This window comes from Mesoplodon bidens, assembly GCF_964165515.1.
Source record: "Mesoplodon bidens genome assembly, chromosome: 15".
Taxonomy (NCBI): Eukaryota; Metazoa; Chordata; class Mammalia; order Artiodactyla; family Ziphiidae; genus Mesoplodon; species Mesoplodon bidens.
In genome coordinates this window covers 49,834,506-49,862,289 of record NC_138171.1, presented here as the reverse complement: position 1 = coordinate 49,862,289, position 27,784 = coordinate 49,834,506, and the positions used below count along the sequence as shown (strand labels likewise).

The following is a 27,784-nucleotide window of genomic DNA, read 5'->3' as shown; positions in this document are numbered from 1 at the left end:
TAGAGTATTGTATACTTAACTTTATAAGACACGGCCAAACGGTTTTCCAGAGTGGCCGTATCAGCAGTGTATAAGAGTTCATGCAGCTCCCCATCATCCTCAACACTTGGTGTTGTTAGTCTTTTTAACTTTTAGCCATTCTAGTGTGTATGTAGTGAATTTGTTACCACATCAAACTGGGGTCCGCTTGACCGCACACAGTAAAGCCAATCTATTGACCCTGGGTTTTGGTGAAGGAAAGTGCAGCATTTATTGCAGGGCACCAAGCAAGGAGTCCAGGGAGCTAGTGCTCAAAAGGCCCCCCAATCCCCAAAGTCTTTCAGGGAAAGTTTTTTCAAGACAGGGTAAAGGAGGGGGGTTTGGGGTGTGTGATCAGCTCATGGACATTCTTCTGATTCGTTGGTGGTAATTGGGAGACGACATCATTAACCTTCTGGTTATAACCGGTCTGTGGCCTACGTGCTTGTGGGCAGCATAAGTTTACTTCTTCCACCTGGTGGGGGTTTCAGTATCTGCAAAACAGCCCAAAGGACGTGGCTCAGAATATTATCCACAGTCCTGGAGGAGGAGCTAAAGGTCCTTGACTTTAATGGCTAAAGTATTATTATTTTGTCTTGCTTGACTCTTTTCCTTTTTATGCGTTTTCTCACTTCCCTGGTTAAATTTATTCTTTGGAACTTGGGGAAGGCCTAGGAGGCTAAAGTCTTTGTATAGACAGGAGGCAGGCAGAGGGGAGTGTGGGTCTGTTTTGGGAAGGCTCCATACGGTATGGCTCAGTTACAGTACCTCCTAAGGGTTCAGTTTGCATGTTCCTGGTAACTAATGATGTTGATAAGCTTTTATGTGCTTATTGGCCATAAATGTACTTTTTTAAATGAAGTTTAAGTTTATATTTTTTCCCTATTGACTTGTTTATCTTCTACTTACTGAATTGTTAGAGTTCTTTCAATATTCTAGATATAAGTCCTTTGTCAGATATAACAGAATCCATGCTTTTAACTGCTGCAGTTTGTTTGATTGAGGGGAATGAGAGGTAGATGTCAGAATATAAACAGGCCATTGTAGACTGAGGAGAGAGATGATTGTGTCTTATACTAGCATAGGGTTTAGATGGAGCAAAGTAGATGGAATTTAAAATTAAAAAAAAAAACACCTCAAGGAATTCTGGGTCTACTTTTTCCCCTTTTGTCTTCTGAATGTTCCTAAAAATATTTACAGATACAACCTGAATCAAACCTGAATTTTTCTTTGCTTGAATTAACTACAGGAGAATGTCTCAGGAACCTAGGACATACTCTCTTTTGCTGTTCCTTTTTCTGAGCCATGGAGTGGCAAGTCATGGAGTTCCAGATTACCGGCAGGGTAAGTCCTGAGGGAGGAATCATCTGTCATGGTTTCCACACATCTTAGGGAATGGAGTGGGGTTAGATCAATTTCGGTACATGATGCCACAAAGTGTTTTGGGATGTGTGCGTGCCTGTGTGTGTGTGTACCCACATAAGTGTAGAATTTTCAAGATCATTCTGAAAGAGTTTTTCAAACCAAGGTTTTTTCACACTGGCACATATGCTCACAAGTATAATTAAAATTCACTAAAAATTTCCTTCACGAGTAACCTTTTCGGGGGCTCTTTTCTTAATACATATTTGTATTTTTGAGGGTCATCCAGTTCAATTCTATTTATACTTTCAATGGCTTTGTTGCAGATTTGCCTCCTTTGTTGCAAAAAATGGCGGTGAGTATCCATTTTATTTTCAGCAACATCCTCTGTACTGGAGCTGCCAACTTTTGGATGTTATACTCGACGTTATCTCTTTGCCTTTTAGGAAGAAATAATAGATGGAAGCTACCTGAATGGTAATGTCCCCGCTGTCCCTGCTTGTTGCTTCTAAGAATTTCAAACAGAATGCGCCTGTGATCTCTCTGGAATGATTCCTTTTTAAGTTGTCTTTTCATTTTATTTCCATTGTAGCATTGCTGGATCTCATACAGTTTCAAAGGTAACTCATCCTAAAGGGGAGGGGAAGGGATGGAATAGATTTTTAATAAAAATTCTTAATGGAAGTCTCTTAACTATAAAAAGTAAAATGTACTCATTACAAAAAATATCACCCAATGCACAGGTGTTTTAGAATAGATACATTTGTTCAACACAATTTTGGCCCCCTCTGCTCTAGCACAAGAGCTAACATTTACTGACTGCTTACTATGTAGCAGGTACTATTCTAAGTGCTTTTATGCATAAAAACACATGTAATCTTCCCAAGCCTGCCCCTCCTCCCACCCAAGTAGGCCCTATTGTTACCCCATTGGACAGAATAATGAAACTGAGGCCCAGGGAGGTGCTTTAAGGTCACACAGCTGGGAAATGGTAGAGCTGGGGTGTGTATCCAGCAGCCTGGCTCCAGGACTCACTGTTACTTTGCTCTCACTGTCACTTTATATTCTGTGTACAGGCTGGTGTTAGATACCAGGGGTGTGGAGCAGGGCACTAGATAGTCTTGTGGAAAGACAAATATTAACAGATAATTCTGATATAACAAGTACTATGAAGGAGAAATGGGAGCCTTGGGGCCCCATGACAGGAGGACTCAATTATATTAAAGTAAAAGATCCCCATAAACAGTCTTCTCCCTAAGGTAACTCCAGTTGATAGTTTTGGATATATTCTTTCAGGCTAAAATTTTTTATCTATCTATCTGTCTATCCATCTGTCTATGTATCTATAAAAAATGTGATTATAAAAGGCCTTCTAATTGTTTAAGGCAGGAAGATTTATCTACTGCCAATTATTCCATCACAGCTGAAAGCAAAGGTCCAACTCATTCCCTTTGTCTGGATGAGTGGCATTCCATTGAATGGGTATACCATCTGTTTAACATTTCACCTGTTGTTGGATATTTGAGTTGTTTCCAATTTTTGGCTGTTATGAATGAAGGTGTGCATTTTCTATGTGTTGGGCAATGTTTTAAGCACTTTACAAGTGTGAACAAATTTAATTCTCACAGCTGTTAGCTGTATTACATAGAAAGGGAAACCGAGGCACAGGAAAATTCAGTAAACTGCCTAAGGCCATACAGTTCAGTGGTAGAGCCAGGATTCAAACCCAGGTTTCGTGCCTACCATCCTAACTATGCTATTCCAGCCTCTCATGGTATACAAAGCATCTGTTTTTTAAACTTGATATAGTCAGGACACCTTTCCAAGTCAATCTGTTTGGATTATTAATCTGAGTGGATTGTTATGGGATTTAGAATATAGCACACAGCTCCAGATTGATCATTGTCTTTGAGAGACTGGTATGCAGGCTGATTCCTAGAATTGGAAACTCCCTCTCACTGTGCCAAGGAAACACATCTCCTAACTCTAAGCACAGAGTTCCTAGCATCCCAGCCCATCTTCATTGTGCTTTCTGAACCTCGGTCCCCTGAGCACTCAGCTAGTAGAGGAACTGCTCATCCTAGGCGAGCCTGTCACCATGACCTTCTCCTGTCTGTCTTCAACTGAAGCTCCCATGAGTGGACGGCAGACCTGTCCCACAGAGTCCTGGCCTATCTGAATTCACGGAACGTTGCCTTCACCATCCCCAGCCTGCAGGTGTGTATCTGAGACCTATCCCTATGTTCCCCTCTCAGTGCTCAGGGGTTGCAAACTCAGGGGCCAGGTAAGTCAGTGAAGTGGGCTAGGTGGAGAGCTAGTCTTCACTTCCACAAAGAAATGTGTTCTCTCCAGTGTTTTTTGAAACATGATATAAACTCCTTTGTCTCTCTTTCATTTTTCCACTTTTGATGGAGACGTGGTATATTAGAGCAGCAGTCCCCAACCTTTTTGGCACCAGGGACCGGTTTGATGGAAGACAGTTTTTCCATGGATTGGGATCGGGGGGATGGTTTCGGGATGATTCAAGTGCATTACATTTATCGTGCACTTTATTTCTGTTATTATTACATTGTAATATATAATGAAGTAAGTATAGAATTCACCATAATGCTGACAGGAGGCGGAGCTCAGGCGGTAATGCGAGTGATGGGGAGCGGCTGTAAATACAGATGAAGCTTTGCATGCTTGCCCCACCGCTCACCTCCTGCTGTGCGACTTTGTTCCTATGGGGCCACAGATCGGTAGTGGTCCAAGGTCATGGACTGGTGTTAGAGTATAGGCTGAGCTACTCTAACAAAGAGACCATAGATTACAGCAGCTCAAACAACTTAGTTTATTTCTATCTCATATAATAGTCCAGGGCTAGGTGGGAGGTCCAGAGAGGAGCGACAGCTCTACTTCAAAAGGCCATCGAGGGGCCTGGGTTCCTTCTGTCTTGTTGCTTTGTCATCATCTAGGGAGTGGCTGCCCACATGATTGAAACAGCACATCCATTCTCCAACCCAGAGAGGGTGTGGTGGGAAAGAGGAAGTGAAAGCTGAACAACTTCTCTTTAAGGATGTGACCTGCAAGTTGCACACTTCTTCCTGCTCACGTTTCATTGGCTCACAGTCCACAGTCACATCTTACTGCAGAGGAGCAAGATGAGAGACCATGTACCCAGCTAAAACTTATGGGATTCTGTTCCTAAAATAATTACAAGAGAGTGGACCTTTGGGTATAATTATCAGTCTCTCAATCATGGGTCCAAGAAATATTTTTCTTCCCTTTTAACTCTACTAGAAGAAAAACAGTAGCACAAACGTGTAAATGGATGGCAGTGGATATTTGCCTTGGGGAACAATAGGGCATGGTGGGGACTGCGGTGAATTGGCCAGCACGTGCCTCATTAGCCTAATCAGTAGCCCAGGGCATTTTGTTTTGCCTTTACCAATACACTGTGAATAGCACAGAAAATTGAGACAATATTCTTTCAGATTTCAAAGACTATTATTTGATTCAGCAAAGAAGTCAAAGAAGTCATGTCATTGACGAATGAAGTTCTGACATACGTCTTTGTTGTTTCGCTTTTTACTTACCTTATAGTGAAGATGAAAGTGTCAACCAACATTCATGTGAGAACGACACTCAGAAGCCTGGTTGTTATCCATTTACCAGGGCACCCACTAGGTGGAGGTGGCTGGTGGCCTCATGGCATCTGCTTTCTTCGCCCTGTTCATCTGTGCAATCTAAAGAGAAGTGATGCCTGCCCCTTTCTCTCTAGCAGTAGGACTTCTCATAAAATGTGTATATTTTAACCTGATTAGGAGCTATACTACCTCTCTTCCTATTTGTATATTCATTTATTCATTTAGTGTCTACTTATCCAGCCTCTATTCTCTGCCAGGCACAGTTCTAGACACTGGAGACTCAGAAGAACAGGCAGTCACATTACTACCCACGTGGGCCTTTCATTCTAAGGGGAGAGACATTGAGTAAACAATTATTCAACTCATTCAGGGCAGAGAATAATGGCTGGCACTTATTGAGAACACTTTACATAATCACTTACTCCTCATGACCTAGGATTAATTCTTACTTACATAGTAAGTTTGACTATTGTCCCTACCTTTCAGCGGAGAAAACTGAGACCCAGAGATACTGTTGCCCATTTATCAAATAAGAATACAGGTTTCCCAGTTAAATATGACTTGCAGATGATCAACGAATACATTTTTTAGTGTAAGTATGTCCCATGCAATATTTGGGATATACTTATGCTAAAAAATTATTCGTTTATCTGCAAGTCAAATTTAACTGGGCATGTTGTATTTCATCTAACCATCCTAGTTAAGGAACTTGCCCGAGGCTGTACAACTAGTAAGTGACAAGGTGGGGATTTGCACACAGGTTATCTGGTGCTAGAGCTCACCTTTTGTCCATGATGTCACACTATGCTGCCTTTCTAGAGCACCTCTATTTAAGGAAGATTTAGAAAAGAATTCCCCAGATAGCAGAGGAAATCTCTTTCAGGAGAGGCTGCTGGCCTCTGCCCCTCACCCTGGAGGGGGTGCCACAGGGAGTTCATGCTGCCTGAAGTTTGCTCCTGTGCTGGGGGGCTTGGAGCATGGGAGAGGGTTTGAGCAGTGCCCATCTGGAAGTAGAAAACTTTCCAGGTAGAGGCCAGCTGCCCTGGACTTGAAACCTCAATCACCTGCAGGGACCAGGCAGGCCATGGGGAAATCAGCTGCCTAGAGGGTGGTGAGCCAGAAGAGTAATTACAGTGAGCAGCTGTCCCTCTGCCTGTTGATTATTACACAGAAGGGGATGTATGCCCAGCGTTGCCACATCTTTGTGGTTTCCAAGAGAAGCTGGAAATTTGGATTTTTGTGAGGCATTCCATGAATTTTAAATGTTAGCAGCTCATAAAAAATTTTGGAGCCAATTCAACCAAACGTGTGCAGGCTGCCAGCTTGCGGTCTCTGCAGGGAATTAGGTGGCCTGGCTGGGCTGCTGGCCGTGGTGCTGACCATGTGCTCCTGTCCTGTCCTCACTGACTCTCCTAACGTTCCATATCCAGGCAGTCATGGAAAACCACCTGGAACAATATTTGTACCAGCCCTGGAAACTGCTGGAGGACCTGAGGGGAACTGATGCTCAGCAATTCCACACTGCCATGAAATGTCTCTTAGAAGACAAGAAGGACCGCTTGGTGAGGCTCCCTTGGCATCCTGGGAGCAGAGGACATCCAGGGCCAGTTGGTGTTTGTCGAGTTGAATGGAATTGAGCCTCACTCAGGCCTGGGCCCTTCTTTATCTCTTCCTCCCTCCTTCTCCTTCTGCAAACTCCCTGAGACCTAGGTTTCCTCTCTTAACTTTCTCCAAAGTTCAAATGAAGAGCCTTATGAGTCATATGCTTATGAGTACTAAGAAATGAGGGGTACTGAGGAGTCCCAGTAGTTTGGCTTCATAAACATCCATGAATGATTACTGTGCACCAGGGGACACTGGATTCAGAGATGAAAGACTGTCTCTGCCCTCAAGGAGCTTATGGTCCAGGGAGACAAAAAACAAATTTCCACAAAATGAGGTTGGTAATGTAAGAGCAAAGAAAAGGCCTTTGAGACCCAGAGAACCCTTGGAATCAGAAAGGTGAGGTGTAGAGGTGTTTTTTTTTCCCAGAGACAGTTGAGTGTGGAGCAGTGTTTTCCAAAGGGAATTTAAACATTTTAATAATCATAAACTTATTTTGATGTCTGTTATTAAAATGCACATCAAAACTGTGAGTTGGGCTTCCCTGGTAGCGCAGTGGTTGAGAGTCCGCCTGCCGATGCAGGGGACACGGGTTCGTGCCCCGGTCCAGGAAGATCCCACATGCCGCGGAGCAGCTGGGCCCGTGAGCCATGACCGCTGAGCCTGCGCGTCCGGAGCCTGTGCTCCGCAACTGGAGAGGCCACAACAGTGAGAGGCCCGCGTACCGCAAAAAAAAAAAAACCTGTGAGTTTGGTGGAGATGTAATGTTTCCTTTTGAAATGAATTTAAGTTTTAAAAAGAGTCAGTTTAAAGTAAAAATATGAACTAAATAATAGTAAAGGCAATGCAAAGATATGGCAAAAATGAGGATGGTGGTCTTTGAAAATGATACTGATCAATGTTTACTGTGTGTCGGGTATTATTTTTGAGAGAATGATCAGCACCTGTTTCTGTAAAGGGCCGGATAGTAAACATTTTAGGCTTTGCAGGCCATACAATCTCTGTCACAACTACTCATCTCTGCCGCTGAAGCATCAAAGCAGCCGTGGATGGCAGGTCAATGCATGGGTGTGGATGTGTTCCAATTAAACTTTATTTGCAAAAACAGGCAGTGGGTCAGATTTGACCTGTGGGCCATATTTGCCAACACCGTTCTAAGGGTTTAACAAACCTGGACCTATTGAATTGTCTCCAGGACCTTCTGAAATTAGGATAAATAGATTCTTACCATTTCAATATTCAGATGAGGAAACAGGCTTGGAGAGGTTGAGTTAAGTAACCTCGGGTTACACAGCTTGAAAGTGGCAAATCTGAGGTGGGAACCTGGGCTCCTGACTCTAGCTGTGAGCCCTCTGGGATCTGGTGAAGCCCGTGGGCTCCATCTCAGAATAATGTGTTAAAATGTATAAACTGAAATACAATGGATGACAAAGGAAGCCTATTCTATTGCAATACATTTATCAAAATACATAAGACAAAGTTAAGGGTACAGTAATTTATGTGCTTCTTTAACACATCCAATAACAAGATTTAGTGGCGGGTCTAATAGTTTCTGTAATTTTGAGGAAGTGTTGAGTGTAAGCGAGATTTCAAGACATTTGCAACAATGGTAGTGAGTTATGAAAGTGTTTGTGATTTCTGGTGATGACACATCAAAGGTTCTCCTGCCACCTTGCTGGCTTGCTGCCTACGTTCATCCCTGAAGGAGATGCCAGGGACCAGTTCCATGGCAGTGAAAAGGAGGATGCAGTTTCCCCCCAGTGTTCACAGATGCCCTAATACTATCCGCAGACCCTGCCCAATAACCCCTAAGTTACACTCTTAGCCGCTGCACTGTTTGGCCCCAGCCGGGAATGACGGAAGTTAGGAAACACATGGGCGTGGTGAGAGGTGTGGGCTTGGACTCAGTACACTTGTTTCAGATCCCAGCTTCATGCAGGTTTGGCCTGGTTAACTAGTCTCTCTTTTGTTCTCATCACCTGTAATACTGAGTTAATTATAGCATGTAATGTTTGCTGAGTGTTCACTAGGTACCAGGCACCCTCCCTTCCTTATCTCCTTCAATTCTTATATAAATCTAGGAGGTAGACACTGATTTTATCTTCATTCAAGAGGAAGAAACTGAGACTTAAAAAAGATAAGTGATTTGCTCAAGGACACACACATGTAAGTGGAGGGCCTGGCATTTGAACCTAGGAATGTCTGACCCGCAGATCTATGGGGCTTAACCTATAGGACTGTTGTGAGAATTACAGGAGGTGATGCATGCTTGCTCCGTGCTTGACACAGTGCCTGGAGTGTAGTCCATAGGCAGTAAATTGTGGTTGTTATTTTATTTTATTATTTTTATTTATTTATTTATTTATTTATTTTTGCGGTACGCGGGCCTCTCGCCGCTGCGGCCCCTCCCGTTGCGGAGCACAGGCTCCGGACGCACAGGCTCAGCGGCCATGGCTCACGGGCCCAGCTGCTCCGCGGCATGTGGGATCTTTCCGGACCGGGGCACGAACCCACGTCCCCCGCATCGGCAGGCGGACTCTCAACCACTGCGCCACCAGGGAAGCCTTGTGGTTGTTATTTTTGGAGGGTGTGTTGGGTGAAGGACAGAGTCGTGTCCAGTCTGATTGTACCTACACCCTGTCAGCATTCCTGGGGTCTGTGGTTCAAAAGATTCATTCATTCGTTCATTCTAACAGGCTATTTCTCAATGTCTTCTAGGTACTAGGCATCCCACTAGGCACATGGCTTGGGCCCCAGTACTTTCCTGGCTCAACCTCAGCTACACACTGGAATCAGATGCCAGGGCTCCACCAGAGACCAGTTAAACCAGACTCTATATAGTGGTGCTGGGGATCACCTCCCTAGTGATTCTGATGTGCAGCCAAGATTGAGATCCACTGGCTTGGAGGAAAGATAGGCCCATAAGCATCTCTAATGCATCATGGAGTTTGGTTCAAGATGCTGTTGGGAGCCCAGAGCGGAGGGAGATTTGACTTGACTTAAGTAGGACATCAGAGAAGACTTCACCAATGAAATGACAGCTGAGGTTGGCCTTAAAGGATCAGCTGGATTTCTCTGGGAGAAGGAGGTGGAGAGGGGATGCCAGTTAGAGCAAGGGCCTGAGGTGTGACAGTCATCGTGTATCTGGAGAATGACAAGGTGTCTAGTGTGGGTGAAGCAGGTGAAGGCCTTGACTTTGTTCTTTAGGTGATGGAAAGGTCTAGAAGGTTTGACATAGCAGAATGGTGTTTAATAGTGGTCCTGAATTTCACCACTGCTGCTAAGTGTGGTCTCTCCCAATGTTTCCAAATCAAGAGGCAGCTCTCAAGACAAGCCTAACTTATATCATTCCTGTAGGAGCTGGATGACATCACTGTGGACTTGGGAGAGATTCAGAAACAAGCCTTGCAGAGCCCGGGCGTGAACCGCAGCCTGTTTCTCATCACACTGGAGAGATGTTTCCAGATTCTGAACCCCCTGGAGTGTGTGGAGATCCTGGGCAGGGTGCTAAGGGGCTCTGCAGGCCACTTACTCCAGCCGGATATCACAGAGAAGCTCCCCCGGGACCTGCGTGAAGATGCCTTCAAGAACTTGTGAGTGTCCTCCTGCCCCCCAGAGTCTGTCCTGAGAAGTCAAGGAGGTAACGCATGAGGGAGAGGAGAAGGCAGGTGGGGACAGGTTAATGTTCGAGGTCAGTTTAGAGATGGTTTGATTAAAACAGGGTCTCCCGGCCTTCCCTGGTGGCACAGTGGTTGAGAGTCTGCCTGCCGATGCAGGGGACCGGGTTCGTTCCCCGGTCTGGGAAGATCCCACACGCTGAGGAGCGGCTGGGCCCGTGAGCCATGGCTGCTGGGCCTGCGCGTCCGGAGCCTGTGCTCCACAACGGGAGAGGCCACAACAGTGAGAGGCCCGCATACCACAAAAAAAAACAAAAAACAAAAAACAAAAACAGAGTCTCCCAAATTTTAGTCATTCTCGTATCATCCTCACAATTTTTCCATACCTATATACCACCTGTATTATTATTAGTTTGTGTTTTTTAAAAATAGATTCATTCTATTTACTTTAAAATATCTATTTTAAAAGTAAATTTGGGACTTCCCTGGTGGCGCAGTGGTTAAGAATCCACCTGCCAATGCAGGGGACATGGGTCTGATCCCTGGTCCGGGAAGATCCCACATGCCACAGAGCAGCTAAGCCTGTATCCCACAACTACTGGGCCTGTGCTCTAGAGCCCACGAGCCACAACTACTGAGCCCACGTGCTGCAACTACTGAAGCCCGTGTGCCTGTGCTCTGCAACAAGAGAAGCCACTGCAATGAGAATCCTGTGCACCGCAGCAAGGAGTAGCCCCTGCTCGCCACAACTAGAGAAAGCCCGCACACAGCAATGAAGACCCAATGCAGCCAAAAATAAATAAATGAATTTTTTTTTAAAAAAAGTAAATATGATACACACTACTGTATATAAAAAAGATAACCAACAAGGACTTACTGTATAGCTCAGGGTACTATACTCAATATTTTGTAACAACCTAATTTGAACTCAAGCCAGTTCTTCTGAATCTCAGTTTTTTTTGTTTTTTTTTTTGCGGTACGCGGGCCTCTCACTGTCGTGGCCTCTCCCGTTGCGGAGCGGAGGCTCCGGATGCGCAGGCTCAGCGGCCATGGCTCACGGGCCCAGCCACTCCGCGACATGTGGGATCTTCCTGGACCAGGGCACGAACCCGTGTCCCCTGCCTCGGCAGGCGGACTCTCAACCACTGCGCCACCAGGGAAGCCCTGAACCTGTTTTGACCTTTTCCTACTCTACCCTCCCGTCCCCTTCTCCTTGTGAGGATGATGTCATTAAGCCCACCCCCCATTCTTCAAATGAGGAAACTGAGGCACAGAGAGATTGTATAACTTGCCCTAGGTCAGACTGCTAGGGAATGATAGAGACAGCATTTTTACAAATGGGCAAGCTTTCCCTTAAATAACGTAAACATCGTTTTTTTCAGAATTATATCTATCTCCTGTCCCTTTCACGTTCTGTGCTGTTCTGAAAAACAAAACAACAACCCAAAAAAGACAGAGAGAGAGAAAGAGAGAGAAAGAAAAAGAGGAAGAATAAGATCAGGAGAAGAGGAGAAAGAGGGAAAAAAAAACAACCGAGGAGAAGGAGGAAGAGAGGAGAAGAAGAAGAAAAGAAAGATACGCGGCAAGAAGATATTAAGATAGATTTAAGGGAAAGTTTGCCTCTTCACATATGAAATGACTGGGAGAGTGGTGAGGATAAACTTTAAGCTTAGAAAAGGGCAGATGGGTCATTTGGTGAATTGATTTTCAGTGGTGGTGGGTGGAGGTGAGGGAAGTCTTCCAGGATGAGGAGACTCAGCTATTTTGCAGGTATGAACTGGAGGGGTGATCAGTGTGAAATGCTGTGAAAGGTCAAGTCATATTTGGACCAAATGGGACTGCTGGGTATGGTGACAAGGAGGTCGTTCAGGACTTGGGCCACAAGGAGTGGTGTGGTGATGAAGAAACCAGATGTCAGTGGCTTAAAAAGTGACCAAGACACTTTACACCCATCAGGATATCTGTAATCAAAATGTCAGATAATAACAAGTGTTGACAATGACGTGGAGAAATCAGAACCCTCACACACTGTTGGTGAGAAAATAAAGTGGTACGGCTACTTTGGAAAATAGTCTGGAGTTCCTCAAAAGGCTAAGCATAGAGTTGCCATCTAACCCAGCAATTCCACTCCTGGGTCTATTCCCAAGAAACATGAAATGCGTCACACAAACACTTACACATGAATGTTTACAGCAGCATTATTTATAATAGACAAAAGGGGGAAACAACCCAAGTGTCCATCAACTGATGAACAGATAAACAAACTGTGGTATATTTGTACAACGGAATAGAATTTGGCCATAAAAAATGAATTGCTGATACATGTTCCAACATGCTTGAAGCTTGAAATCATCATGCCAAGTGAAAGAGGCCAGATACAAAAGTGACATATTATGTGATTGCATTTATCCGAAATATCCAGAAGAAGTATATCTATAAAGATAGAAAGTAGATTAGTAGTTTCTAGGAGTTGGGATGACTAGAAGTTCTGAGGTGATAGTTAAAAGGTAGGAGGTTTCTTTTTGAGGTACTTGAAGGATTCTAAAATTGATTGTGGTGATGGTTGTACAAGTCTGCGAATATACTGAAAATCATTGAGTTGTATACTTTGTGTGGTATAAGTTATATCTGAATAAAACTGTTACGAAAAAAAAAAAAGGACCTGGTGGTGAGGAAGTGGAGAACAGTCTTTGGAAGGTATTTAATTGTGATGGGAAGAGGAGAAACAGGAAAATAGCTACATATATAGCAAGGGAGTGGGAAGGGCTTTTAACCGAAGATAGCTTTGTATACTTTTGTTGTTTGGACCCTGCCTGAAGGCCTTCATATTTGTTCCTTAATTGACACCCATGTTTATGTCATGCAGGTCTGTGGTGTTCAAAGATCTCTACGACCAAACCTCGGCCCATTCCCAGAGGGCTCTCTACTCCTGGATGACTGGGATTTTGCAGACATCCTCCAATGGCACTGGTGAGCCCAGGCTTTGAGGTGGGAACACTTTTTAGGGGGAGTCCATCCTTAAAAGTGATGCTTCGTCTCTGAAGATAGGGATTTGATTTCATTGCCACTTAAGATTTTTAGCTCCCTCAGCTTCTAAAAAGTGCTTGATGTGGTTTATGGAAAAACCACATACCCCATTTCATCAGTGAACTTTTCACACACTGAAGTCTCTGAAGTTGGCATCATCTGTATCTTACAATCAACGCCGTGTCCAAGTTTAGTTTCTTAGTGGAATGTAGATAATGATGGCACCTTAGGTTCCATGAAAACTTGCTGCACTGTGCAGCATGCGGGATCTTAGGTCCCAGGGATCGAACCCTGTAGTGGAAGCGAGGAGTCTTAACCACTGGACCGCCAGGCAAGTCCCTCAATGGAAACGTTTAGAATCAGGTTACAAGTTCAAAATCTGTGTTAAAAATCTGTATCAAAGTGGGACAAAATAGTTTTTTTTAAAAAGAAAATATAGGCAATAAAGCACAGAAATTTAGTGCTAAGCTTCCTGCAACCGAAGCAGCAATAGGTCAGGAGTAATTTATTTGGCAGATGTTTGTTAAAAACCTACTATTTTCTAGAATAGTGAAATTCATAGAGACAGAAAGTAGAGTGGTGGTTGCCAGGGGCCAGAGGGAGGAAGGAGTGGGGAATTACTATTTAATGAGTACGGAATTCCAGTTTTGCAAGATGAAAAAGTTCTGGAAATGGATGGTGGTGCTGGTTGCACAGCAAAGTGAATGTACTTAATGCCACCGAACTGTATACTTAAAAGTAGTTAAGATGGTAAATTTTATGTTACGTGTATTTTACTACAATTGAAAAAAAAGGAGAGAGAATGGCTATGTAGATTTGTAACGCAAACAATTTCACAGGTAGCTTCAAATTGTTGAATCTTTAATGTTGGTGATGTAAAGAGAATAAACTTTTAAAACACCTAAAAAGAGCCTACTATGTGTCAGCCACTGGAGATACAAAGGAAAAGAAGACCAAGTCTTTGTTCTCATGGAGCTATAATTTTATTGTGGGAGAGTAGGTGGAGAAAACTTGTAAGCAAGTAAATAAAGAGAGATAGAGAGAGAGAGAGGACACAGATACCGGTAACTGCTCTGCAGAAAATAAAAGGGATCAACGCCATGGAAAGGGTTACTGCTTTAGCCTAGAACAGGGCTTGGCAAGTGTTTTCTGTAAAGGGCCAGAGTAAATTTATAGGCTTTGTGGCCCTACAGTCTCTGTCTCAACTATCCGACTCTGATGTTGTAGCCCAAAAGCAGCTCTAGACAGCAGATAAATAGACATGGCTGTGTCCCAAGAAAACCTTATTTATGGACACTGACATTTGAATTTCATGTGATTTTCACGTGTCAGAAAATATTCGTCTTCTTCTGATTTTCCCTCAGTCATTGAAAAATGTAAAAACCGGGAACTTCCCTGGTGGCACAGTGGTTGGGGCTCCGCGCTCCCAATGCAGGGGGCCCGGGTTCGATCCCTGATCGGGGAACTGGATCCCACATGCATGCCACAGCTAGGAGTTTGAATGCTGCAACTGAGGAGCTGGCAAGCCTCAACTAAGGAGCCCACGGACTGCAACTAAGACCTGGCACAGCCAAATAAATAAATAAAATAAATATTTTTAAAAAATGTAAAAGCCAAGCTCGAAGGCTGTACAAAATCAGGTGTTGGGCTGGGTTTGGTCCACGGGCCGTAGTTTCTGATTGCTGACTAAGGAGGCGGAGCAGAACTCTCTGGGCAGGTGACCTTTGGATTGAGACCAAAATGAGAAATGGGATCAGACATGCGAGGCTCTGGAGGAAGAGCATTCCAGGCAGGGGAAGGAGCAAATACAAAGGCCCCGAGGTGGGAATGAGCTGCGGGTGTGTGGGAAACAGAGAAAGCCAGTGGCGGTGAAGTGTAGGGAGTGCCAATCAATCCTTTTCCTGTAATTCACCTCTGAAATTTGTACATAAGAAGCATTAAACAATGGAATAATCAATGTCTTCCATGCGCAGCAGAATTCCCTCTGCCTGATGCATAGTGGTAGCCTCCAGAAAACTGAATCTCACACTAAGTGACCCTGAGAAGTTCACTCAACTCACCCTCCAGACTCTAGACTTCCCTTAAGTCCTTGTTGCCAGAACTTAGTTGGAGACAGACGCTCCTAAAATTCCTATATGATACGTTTCATTATTAAACTAAGTGAATTGAAATGAATTCTATTTGGACTTTAAACTTTTTTTTTCATGAAGTTCCTTGAGGTAACTGGAAATACTTTGGGTGTCAAAACTATCCCAAGTTTGGGGATCATTGGTCTGCAGAAATACAGTTCATGCTTAATAATTAATTAGAGGGACTTCCCTGGTGGCACAGTGGTTAAGAATCCGCCTGCCAATGCAGGGGACATGGGTTCAAGCCCCGGTCCGGGAAGATCCCACGTGCCTCGGAGCTACTGAGCCCGCGTGCCGCAACTACTGAGCCCACGAGCCACAACTACTGAAGCCCATGCGCCTAGAGCCTGTACTCTGCAACAAGAGAAGCCACCTCAATGAGAAGCCTGTGCACCGCAACGAAGAGTAGCCCCCGCTTGCTGCAACTAGAGAAAGCCCGCGTGTGGCAATGAAGACCCAACGCAGACCAAAAAAAAAAAAAAAAATTAATTAGAAATGAACAACTCAGCTTGGTTCTTGGTGAATTTAGTGGTTTCCCCCCAGAATTCTTTAGCCTTCCAGGGCCACCCTTTCTTCTAATAACCAAGTCAAGTGTCCAGAGTCCCCATCGAGAGGATCACAGGTGTTTACCTGTGCTCACCACAACAGCTCTGATTCCTGGGCTGGGGGAGGACACCCTCTTGTCCCTGTGACTTAGCCCAGGCATCAGCTGACTTCACCGTCTCCTCTGGGCATCAGCCATTGCCCACGGCTTGCTGCAACAGCTCTTGGTGACTGATTCACTGCACCCTATAACGGTTCCTCTGCTTTTTTCATTTTCCCAAAATGCTACCAATGCAATGGTGTTCTGTGTAAATCTTTTACTGGAGGATTAGGGGCAATGGCAGCCAATTCTAGTTCATTGAAACTTGCAGTTGGATCCTGGCCACGATTGTTCTTAAAGCCCCACTGACATTTGCTGATGGGGAATTTCAAATGCCTGAATGGAGTGATAGAGTCCTCTGGGAATTGAGAGAAGGGAGAACACTGCTGCTGGCTGAGAAGATGAGAGAAGGCTTTAAGAAAGGAAACACTTGAGCTTGTTTTCTAAGGTAGGGTTTGGATTTGGAAGCTGAAGAGTTAGGGGAAAGGCATTCTAGCTGATGGGAAGGGCCCAAGAGAGTAAAGATTTGGAGACCATTTGGGGTGCATATGAGGAAGGTTTGGCTCATGTACATGGCAATAATCAATAAGGAAGATAAAGATTGTTACTGGTAGTAATAGAGAGTCAAATATATTTCAAGTTAGTGACTAACTAAAAATAAAACTGTATTTTGTGGTCTTAAGTATTAAAAAAATAATCTGCATTTCTAACAAGTTCCCAGGTGATACTGAGGCTGCTGGTTCAAGGGCTGCTCTATTGAGTAACGAAGTGGTGGACATCTGTCATTGCCTGTGTATAGTGCAGCATCTCATAAGTAGGGGGCTCTCAAAAGATGGTTGTGGAATGAATTAATAAATGCAAAGAGGAAGTCCTGACATCAAAGATCTTTTGACTATCATATACCAGTGCACAGTCTTTTATTAATTTTTACTTATTTGTCCACTTATTTATTTTTTGCAGATGACTCTGTTTCATGGGTCAGTGCAGAAAACTTATGGATTTTGGGCAGATATATGGTTCACCTATCCTTTGAGGAAATTATGAAAATTTGTCCTATAGAAGTAAGTTGGAAAAGTGCATTTACATGTTCCCATCACTAATACTTCTGGGGTAAGGTGTATTCTAAACCTCTCACATTCAGCCAGCCAGTCAAGGTGCCCTGGGAAATGAACACCCACCTCAGCTCAACATAACTTGAGCATCTAAAGAAAATTCCTGGAATAAGACCTCAAGCAGTCAATTACTGGATTGTGTTCTAGTGTAGAAAAGCTAAGAAAAGAAAAAGAATTGTGGACAATTAAGATAGCTCTGATGTAAAAAAACATGATCTATAAATGTTGGCTATGAACCAAAAATCATTTAAGGGTATTTTTGTACTCAAGAAAGGCCAAGGACAGTAACTGTAGAGTTTCGGTCCTTGGAAGCATGAATGCAAATGAAAAGTGACATGGATTAATAGCTACTTCTATTTACGGTTACTTCTGTTGATAGCTACTTCAGCATGTGTGATGACTGGATTTTAACTCTAGAGTTTACAGTGGAGAAATATACATATTTGGATTTTAACTCTAGAGTTTACAGTGGAGAAATACACATATTCGAGGTTACTTAACTCACCGGTCAGGTGTCTTTCTCCTTCTGATGTTGGCCCGATGACACTAAAATCCCTGGGGTAGCATGATTTTAGAATGCAGCCTCCAAAGAACGCTGCCAACAGGGAGGCATTTGTAAGCAGTTTGGGGCTTGCCACCAGTTTTTATCCTGTGTGCCCTAACTTTCTGCTGGCCAGTGAGAGAAGTGTTTGCATCAAATGACTGGCTTGTTCAAGGACCGATTGACCCAACAATATCTGGTTATTGTGAGACCAGAGGCAGAAAGAGGTTTCTCTTTTTACCTGGGAGGCTGGAAATATTTCAAATGTCTCTCAATTTTATAATTCCCAGTTATAAAATGGATTAAACTTCAATTTTACTCTCCAAAAGAAGTTGAGTGAATTTCAGGAAGTCGATAGAGGTTAAATTCTTAGGAAACTGGGCCCCTAGTGGGGTATTTCTGAGATCCAGATGCCATTTGCACCATTTCTTCATCTTCTAAAAATGTAGAGAAGGGAGGTGAAGCCACAGAGTGCCAATGCTAAGAGGGAATTTCATATGGACAAAGAGTACAATTCTTGAGGGAGAGACAACTTTGTGAGACCTTTAAGTGCAGAATAACCATGCGTTGAAATATTGGAGACTTCAGTGCGAAAAAGTGAACAAGAATAGAAAGAATCTGAATAGCATATTTAATAAAGTTGAATATGTTATATATATTTACATAATATAGGTGTGTTATATATTATGTAAACATACATTTACATATATATTATATACATATATTCAACTTTGTATCTTACAAAGAGAACACACTCTTTTTTATCACCTGAGGGTCATTTATAAACTGACTCATCTATTAAAAAAACTCCGATTCCCCAAAGCAAACAATTTATGGACCATATTCTCTGACCTCAATAAAGCAAATCTAGAAATAAATGTGCAAATATTGGCTTTAAAAAAGTTCAACTGCTCAGATAGTAAAAACAAACAAACAAACAAACAAAAAACTTTCCTAAATAACAGTTGGATTGAAGAGGAAACTAAAGCAGCAGTTACAGACCATTAAGAAATCAATGACACTTATGGTTACCAAAGGGGAGAGGAGGTGGGAGGCATAAATTAGGAGTTTGGGATTAGCAGATACAAGTTACTATATATAAAATAGATAAACCACAAGGTCCTACTGTATAGCACAGGGAACTGTATTCAATGTCTTATAATGAACTCTTGTAGGGAAAAAGAGAAATCAATGAAAATGAGAAATGGGCACCTCCAAAGTGCCAAGAGTAGGGCACAACACAGACCACCAGGGCGGGGCTGCACGGGGCCACTTCATCCCTCCACACTGATCTTCCTGTCCTTGTCCACCAGATTGGGCTGTTTATCAGCTATGACAACGCCACCAAGCAGCTGGACACGGTTTATGACATCACACCTGAACTGGCCCAGGCATTTCTGGAGAGAATCAGCTCCTCCAACTTTGATGTGAGGAATACCTCTACCATCCACAGGCAAGGGGCGTGGGCGTTGGGCCCTTGGAGCTGTTTCCCAAGATGCCATCTAAGCATCAGCTTCCTCTGAGCAGCAAAAGACCCGGGGAGGAAAGGGAGGTGGCTGGTCCATGTCTTTGGATAGTTCCTTGTCTTTGTGCATGTGAGGGAGGTGTTTCCCCAAAGAGACCCCTTTCAAGAGGTTGTGAAGTGGGGAAGAAAACAAATGCTTTTTAAGCATCTTCTATGTGCCAGACATTTTATACAACCTTATCAAGCACTAACATTCCAGCTCTGGGCACGAAAATGGAACATTTTAAATAGTACTCCATCCATTCCAAGGTAAATGTGTAATTTCCAAGAGGTTGGGTTGAGTATTGGAAATAGCTCATGGGTCCCCATATTTGTGAACCCCTTGTTATCCAGACCCTCAGGTGGGGAGCCCTGGGATGAGATCAGCTCTAGAATTTAGTGATTGTAACATGATCCCCCAGAACCATTTCCAGCAGGGGAGGACCAGGAGCTGCACACCTGGTGACCCCAGAAATGGTTTGAATGTTGGGGGTTGTGTGCAGTGGGAAGGGGTGACGGGCACTGTTCACCCATCTTCTCTCCATCTCCCAGGGCCTTACTGTCACAGTGCTTCCTCTGACATTACCACATGACCTTACATTTTTCAAAGCACTTGCAGAGAATGTTCTCATATGAAACTCTTACACCTTCTTGCCCTATCCTTAGTAATTTTCACCATTAGCATGGCTCTCATTCTTTTTTATAGTTACACCAAAAATAGCTTAACGATTAAGAATATGGGACCTGGAACCAGACTTCCTGGGTTTAATCCTGGCTCTGCCACTTACAAGTTGTGTGATCTTGGCCATGTTACTGCACCTCTCTGTGCCTCCATTTTCCCATCTGTAAAATGGGAGCTACTAAGCTGCCTACCTCATTAAGACCCTTGTAAAGATTAAGAACATCTGCACAATATGGGGATATATGTATATGTATAGCTGATTCACTTTGTTACACAGCAGAAACTAACACACCATTGTAAAGCAATTTTACGCCAATAAAGATGTTAAAAAAAAGAGAACATCTGCAAATAGTAAGTGGTCAAGAAATATTAGTTATCCTTAACATGGTTATTAATATTCAGTCTTCACTTCTTCTGAGTCCTCTTTTTTCATCAGACACACTTTCAGATCCTTTCCTTGGTCTGGTTGCTTTCCGGTGGACATGTCTGAGAGTGTCAGTGTCTGATCATGATCGACCAGGTGGTCCAGCCATGCTAAGTTAAATAGATTTCATACTAATGCTAAGAGCATCCACTGATGAAGTGCTTAGTTCCCACCAGGAAGTATGCTAATTAGTTGGTATGCCTTTTCTCATTTAACTCTCACAGTATTCCTCATTCCTTCAGTCATCATATTTAAGGAAACCTCCCCATTAAAAGCTTAGAGAGGCAGGGCTACCCTGTACAGTAGTACAGAGTATGCACTGCACAACCATGTGCTGCAGGCTTTCAGAGAAGTTAAGCAACTTGCTACAGGTCAGATGTCTCGTAGAGCTGGGCTTCAAGCTCCAGTTGGCCTGAAGCTATGTTCTTATGCAGTGCTCCCCGTGAGACCAGGAGTCAAGTCCCATCTCTGCTCCTACGTTGTTCTGCCTCTTGTGTTTTTTTGTCTTTGTTTTTGTTTTTTTTTGCGGTACACGGGCCTCTCACTCCTGTGGCCTCTCCCGTTGTGGAGCACAGGCTCCAGACGCGCAGGCTCAGCGGCCATGGCTCACGGGCCCAGCCGCTCCGCGGCATGTGGGATCTTCCCGGACTGGGGCACAAACCCATGTCCCCTGCATCGGCAGGCGGACTCTCAACCACTGCGCCACCAGGGAAGCCCCTTGTGTTTTTTTTTAAAGATTAAATTATTTTATTCAATTCAATAGACTTTTTTCATTAAGAAGTTTATTTATTTATTAAAAAAAGTTTTTTTTTAACATCTTTATTGGAGCATAATTGCTTTACAGTGGTGTGTTTCTGCTTTATAACAAAGTGCCTCTTGTGTTTTTTCCCTTTTGAAGTCACCATCATCTGGTGATGTTGGTTATAAAGCACCCTGGAAATAAACCTCTGCCTCAGAGAATCCCTCAGGGTGGACAAACCCCTTATCTCTGAGTGGAAAGTTGGGGGTTTTCTGTGGCTAATTGAGCACATGCTTTCCTTGTGCCCCTTATTGCCTCAGGAGGAGAGATGGCAGAGCTGGATGGATCTAGATTTAAGGCCCGGCACCACTACTTGCCTTGGGCAAGTCACTTGATCTCTTTGAGTCTCAGTTGACCCTTCTGTGAAATGGGGCTAATGAGAGCACCTACCCTGCAGGGCTGTGATGAGATAATCCAGGTAAAGGGCTCAGCACAGTACCTGGTACACGGCAGCTGCTGTGATCGTGACCTCTCGGTTCTAACTGGGGTGGGGCTGCGGCTGCGGCCCGCAGCTCTGCGCCCTCCACCAGCATCCCTTGTCCTCTCACACAGGCTGGGGCTGCTGGTTTGTTTCTACGATGACCTGGAGCTGCTGGACGCCGCTGTGGCCCAAGTCCTCCTTCACCAGATGATCAAGTGCAGCCACCTGAGGGGCTTCCAGGCTGGTGTTCAGAAGGTGCAGGAGGGCTACAGGGCCCTGGAGCCTCAGCATCAGTTTCACTAGCCAGAGAAATGGGAAGAACAGTCTTGCCTGGCCTCTGAGAGAAAACATGTAGGGTTTATCAAGATCTAGGTCCAGACTCGCAGGTGGCATCTCAAACACTGGGATGAGCTTAAAATGGGAAGAGACAACAAAAAACGGTAGGAAAAGCTTGAATAGATCAAAATTCAATCAGAGCGGCCACTTCAAATGTAAATGTGCGTAAGGTTGTTTGGGGATCTTAAACGCAGATTTAAGGTCTGGGTGGGTCCCGAGACTCTGCATTTCTAACAAGCTTCCAGGCGATGCTGAAGCTGCTGGGCTGGTGACCATGAGTGGTGTAGCGGGGAGATACAGCAGTGGTTCTCGAACCTGGTTCTATGTTAGTGGCACGCCCCTCCCCCAGGCTGTACCCCCGAGAGATTCTTGTGTCATTGGTCTGGGCTGTGGCCTCAGATGCAGCCAGGGTGGAGAGCACTGGAATGGAATGTATTTGCTGAGTTTCTAGACCAAGGTTTTGGACCAACAGGCACATGGGGACGGTCTCATTTCCCTCCTCACTCCACCTCTCTCTCCTTTCTTCCCTTAAAGTCTTAATTCTGCCCGGCTTCTCTCACTTCTTTTTGTCTTTCTCATTGTTTTAATTGAAAAGATGACATGGGAGCAGTATTCAAGAAGATTTGATAACATCGTCAATAATTCCACAGCAGTTTCTGACACATCACAAAACCCTCGGTCCCATTTGGCATTTTACATAGTAGGCATTGTCTTGGTCAGTGCATATTTTTGTTTTCCAGGAAGAGCATCCTTCCCAAGCAAGCTTGAGCAAAAATAAGAAAATAAATGTATTTTAAGGTCACAGGGGTAGCTGTGACCAAGAAGAAAGTCAGATACAATGAGATATGAGAGAACCCTTTGGATCATCTAGGTCAGTACTCAAACCTGAGGATGCATCAGAATCACCTGGAGGGCTTGTTAAAAACAGCTTGAAAACATACCCACATCCAGAGCCTCTGATTCAGGAGGTCTGGGGCGGAGCCTGAGAACCTGCATTTCTAACAACTTCCCAGGTGATGCTGATACTACTGGTCAAGGACCACACTTTGAGAACCACTGCTTTAGGCCTTTTGCAGATGTGGGAGCCGAGCTTTAGGGAAGGGGAGCTGCTGAATTTGGAGAAAGCCAGGAACCGTGACAGCTGTTTCTTTCACTTTACTCTGCTGCCCCCAAGTGGCCATCTAGAACACTTGCGTACATTCGTCAGACATGAAGATATGGTTCAGGCAAGTTCAGGTGTTAAAACGTGAACCGTTCTCATTTTTTTGGTACAGAGGTCACGTTGCAATAGATGAGTTTATCACCTTCTGTACCGGAAGCAGTTGGGAAACACACTTGACTATAACTAGACAGGCATGTTACAAAAAATAATGAAGGCGATCACAGAAATATGAAAACCTGTAACACATAATTTTAAATGAAAAATATAGAGCAGAAAATTGCACTTGTGTTCATGTTACAACTATGTAAAGACTACATGCCACAGCTTATTTATAAAGGCATAAGAAGTTTTGGAAACATATACACCCAGTTGCTAATCATAGTAATTATTTTTGAGGTAAGGTTTTCAGGAGACTTTCACTTTCTTGTTAGTGTTGAGAATTATTTTTACATAGATTATATATTATTATGAACCACCCCCCCCCCAGCTATTTCATGACAGAAAAGCAACCATAGAGACAGGATATAGAGTTTTCAAGGTCATAAAAATAAAATAGTTGCTACGGGAGTGTGGCTGAGTTACGGGTGAAGTGAACAAAATTTCCTTCTGCCATGCTTTAAGGTTGATTTAATAACAAATTAATATTTTAATGAAGCATAAAGTGAATTTGTGGCATATGAAAGTCGAGGCCAGAGGAGGTGGTGTTCTCAGTGGGGCAACTCACGGTCTGGGCTTAGCAGTAGTGCCTCTCCTTTTGACAGAGCAGGGTGGGTCGAGGTTGCATCCCAGGGTGTAGTCAGAAGGAACCACCATCTTGCTTGCTATCGACCCTCATCCCAGCTTGCTCCTCTTCTAGCTCAAAGCCGACCTCCTGGAAATTGCCACAGAGAACCAGACCCTCAATGAGAGCCTGGGCTCTTTGTCGGATGCAGTCGTGGGCTTGACTCACAATCAGCTGGAATCCCTCTGCCCTGAGGCTGTGCACGGTGCCATCTCGACCCTCAACCAGGTCTCGGGCTGGGCCAAGAGCCAGGTCATCATCTTGTCTGCCAAATACCTGGCCCATGAGAAGGTCAGTTGGAGCTTGAACTCTCTTTTAATGCCCTGAGACCCAAGGGCCAGTTATACACACACAACAGGGGCAGCCAATCAGTAAGAAGTTGGTGCCAAGGGGGACTACCTGGGTTCGAATCCTTGGTCTGCCACTGATTAGCTGTGTGACACTGGAGAATTGGCTTAACTTCTCTTGGCCTCAGTGTCCCAATTTGTAAGATGGGGATACAATAGCACCTGTTCCATAGGCTTATGTGAGTCAGCATACAGGAAGAGACTAGAACAACACATGACCTAGAGTATGAGCTCAATGAGTGTTAGCTATCTCTAAGTTAATCATTTAAGCTTCCCAACAACATCTGAGGTCAGTAGTGTTATAACTTCCATTCTCCAGGTCATTCACACGAGGCACAGAGTGTAAAAGGGAATTGCCAAGGCCACATGAAAGGGACAGAGCTGGGACTGAACCCAGGGCATCTGGCTTCACATCCTGCTTGCTTCACTCCCATGCTAACTACTTCCATCATGGCACCATGACCAATGCCCACCCATTCTTACTTTCTGACTCAAGACCAAGAATAGACTATTCATCTTGTCCCTTCAGGACTTCTGGTGACTTTCGTTTGAAGGCTTTGCAGACCTTCTGTTTTGACTGGGGCCACATGGGTCCACTCTGTGAATTTGATTTTAGAGAGTTGAGGGAGACTTGTCTTGTTCCTCACAGCCCTGGACCAAGAGGCTTGTCTCATTCCTGTGTCCAACTCTTCCTCCAGAGGGGTGAAGTGACTTTTGCTAAGAAGCCAAGAGCTCAAAAGGTCTTGGCTTCTTTGGGGACAGTAAGAGACTGTCCATTCTACAGGGAATAACTACAGGAAACCACTCAGCGTTTTTTTGCAGAACCAAGGAATGTCTCTGATTATATTACATCTAGCGTCTTCACTCCAAAGGAGTGGGGGAAAAACCAAGGGTGATTCCTGTTAGAGTGGCCAGCTATAGTGGTATTTGTCATAAAATATCAGACTCATGTCCTGAAACACTTCTTTACTTCAACTCAAAGCTTCCACATGAAGGTAGATGAGCGTGGGGCTTTGCCGTGTCAGATGCCTGCCGGTGACACACTGAGGCCAATACTGAGGCCAGTGGGCTTTCTCAAGGTCCCATGAGAGGGGGTGGGCTGGGTAAACTAAGAGTCCCACGACCTACCCGAAGGTTCTTGCCCACTGTTGCCAGCATGGGCCCAGTATCGCCTGATGTTCAGATTTTTTTTTAATAAAGCAGAAACTCTAATATGGATTTTTATAAGATTCCTCCAATATTTAAATCTTGTCAGCTAGTTCAGATTACACACAGAAAAGCCCACTGCCTGGTCAGCTGTGGCACATGGATGGCACATTGCTAGTTGTGCTGTGGCCTCAGGTGGCATAGTAATTCCCCCAGTGGTACAGTTACTGGTGTCTTGTGTTTTGATACTTAACTCTCTTTCCTGACGGAAGGAAGGAGGATCTGGGAGGGCAGCTTGTGTCTTGGTCACAGTGGTGCCCCAGCACCCATCTGGATACTTGGCCTGCTGTAGGGCCTAGTAAACATCCGAGTGGTGGAGGCCCGGAGCTGGGCCTCATCCTCCCTGGCCGGTGCCCCCAGGTGCTGTCCTTCTACAACGTCAGCCAGATGGGCGTGCTGCTGGCTGGGGTGGGCACCCAGGCCTTCCACGCCATGGACCGCAGGGACCTCGTGCAGCTCCTGAGAAGCGCCATCTCCCTGCACGTGTCCGACTTGTCACCTGCCCAGCAGCACGGTGTCTTGAGCAAGGTAAGAGGAAAATGTCTGGTCCGCAGCCCTGGGGCTCACCGAGCGTGTGGTTTTGGGGCTTTGTGAGTGGGCTGTGTCTTTAGGTGGGGTTGTTCTGAACCTGGAGAATGCCTTCTCCTGATGCCCACCTCTCCTTTCCAGAAGGAGCCTCTGGGGGTTGTGCCTTATTCTCTCCAGACCCTGGTGTTCTCCCCAGCCAGTCGAATCTGGAAGACTTTTCTTCAATTAGATTGCTTGCTGTAATAATGTTTTAGGAGTTTTGTTTTGTTTTTTTTCTTTTTGCGGTACGCGTGCCTCTCACTGCTGTGGCCTCTCCCGTTGCGGAGCACAGGCTCCGGACGCGCAGGCTCAGCGGCCATGGCTCATGGGCCCAGCTGCTCCACAGCACATGGGATCCTCCCGGACCGGGGCATGAACCCGTGTCCCCTGCATGGGCAGGTGGACTCTCAACCACTGCGCCACCAGGGAAGCCCAGGAGTTTGGTTTTCAAATGTGAAAATGAATCCTGAATCCCCTTACTGCTTCTGAACGCTCCTCCTTTCATGCTCTGAAGCCATGTCCATATTCGTCTTTCTCACTTGCAGTGGGTCTTCTGGGCATCCTATTCTATCAGACCTGCCAGGTCCTACTGTACAATCTGTTAAGAAACCAACCCAAAGGGTTCAGCCTAATTTTAACCAACACCTTGCAGATAGCTGTCACGCCTATGGTTAAATTAAAGAGGGTGGGTTTTGGAATAAGACAGACTTGGGCTTAAATCTCATGTATCGACTTTTAGCCTTACTCGTTAAGCCTCAGTTCTCTTACCTGTAAAATGGGGATAAGGATCATTTCCACCTCCTTGGGTTGCTGAGCAGACCTGATGGATTTTATTGCCAGTGAAGCACTAGACAGGGTGCCTGGCCCTCACCCAATGCTCCATGTACCTTCTGCAAGGTCGTTATTATGTTTCTTCTTACTTTTGACAGGTGATGGAAGCAGGAGATACCGCCTCAGGCATTGTGGAAATACAAGGGGCTTTCTTTAAGGAAGTGTCTCTCTTTGATTTATGGAGGGAACCTGGATTCAACTCCACAGTCCTGAAAGAGAAGGAGCTCCGGCGGAGTCAGGTAAGACTGTGACTCCCAGAGGTGGTGCCTGGGTTTCTGACTGTCTTGTGGGAAAGGTCTGTTCTAAGGTTAATTTGGTTAAAGAGACTTATTTCTTGTGATTAAACTCAGGAGATAGAATAGCGTAGTGTTAAGTTAGACGAGACCCAAGTGTGAATTCCGGGGCTGCTGTTTATTAACTTTGGGGTCACTGCTTCTCCTCCCACAGCCTCAGTTTTCTCATGTGCAAAATGGGGATCATTTCTCATGAGAATCATGCTGGGCAGTGCACTGTACGTAAGAGCAGTTATCACGGGGGCCTCCTGGGGAGGGTTGTGCCCTGGAGGCCGACTTGCGGCCTCGGAACTTCCCCTGACTTGCTTTTCGTTCCCTCACTCGTCAGTGTTTGTGGAGCCCCTGCCCCCCAGGTGCCAGGCACCGTGCGTGGTGCTGGGGACACAGAAGCGAACAAAACAGAGGGAAATCCCTGCCTGCAGGGGGCTTCCATCCTAGCGAGGGAGACAGTGCGGAAGGTCAGCAATTCAATGTGTGCCCTGTTAGGTGATAGATGATGCTGATGAGCACTAAGGTGGAAGTAAACCAGGGGGAGGGCCAGGCCTTTTAGGGGGTGGGGAGTGAGCTGTTTATTAGACAGGTGACCTCGCTGAGCTCAGAGAGGTTGTGGAGTGGCCGCTGTGAGGACTGCCCTCTACCCTGGGCAAGAAAGGGAGCTGAAGGGCGTCTAAGAAGGGACAGGATTGGACTTTGGTTTTCCAAGAATCACTCTGGCTGCTGCTTGGGGACTGAGTTGAGGAGAGCAGGGAGG

General features: G+C 44.9%; 1 protein-coding gene across 1 annotated transcript in view; it reads left to right on the top strand.

Moving 5' to 3' along the window:
- Positions 1 to 1,271: 1,271 nt before the first annotated feature.
- OTOA (otoancorin) overlaps positions 1,272 to 27,784 on the top strand; it is a gene marked incomplete at both ends in the record, with an annotated part of 59,889 nt that continues 33,376 nt past the window's right edge. Inside the window, 14 exons of the mRNA XM_081256241.1 lie at positions 1,272 to 1,362; positions 1,707 to 1,735; positions 1,827 to 1,857; positions 1,973 to 2,000; positions 3,510 to 3,597; positions 6,440 to 6,571; positions 9,969 to 10,204; positions 13,095 to 13,198; positions 16,988 to 17,088; positions 18,994 to 19,142; positions 21,642 to 21,765; positions 23,865 to 24,080; positions 25,703 to 25,870; positions 26,839 to 26,979. Of these exons, the coding sequence (XP_081112367.1) occupies positions 1,272 to 1,362; positions 1,707 to 1,735; positions 1,827 to 1,857; positions 1,973 to 2,000; positions 3,510 to 3,597; positions 6,440 to 6,571; positions 9,969 to 10,204; positions 13,095 to 13,198; positions 16,988 to 17,088; positions 18,994 to 19,142; positions 21,642 to 21,765; positions 23,865 to 24,080; positions 25,703 to 25,870; positions 26,839 to 26,979 (1,638 nt within the window). The remainder of the gene's footprint in view (positions 1,363 to 1,706; positions 1,736 to 1,826; positions 1,858 to 1,972; positions 2,001 to 3,509; positions 3,598 to 6,439; positions 6,572 to 9,968; positions 10,205 to 13,094; positions 13,199 to 16,987; positions 17,089 to 18,993; positions 19,143 to 21,641; positions 21,766 to 23,864; positions 24,081 to 25,702; positions 25,871 to 26,838; positions 26,980 to 27,784) is intronic.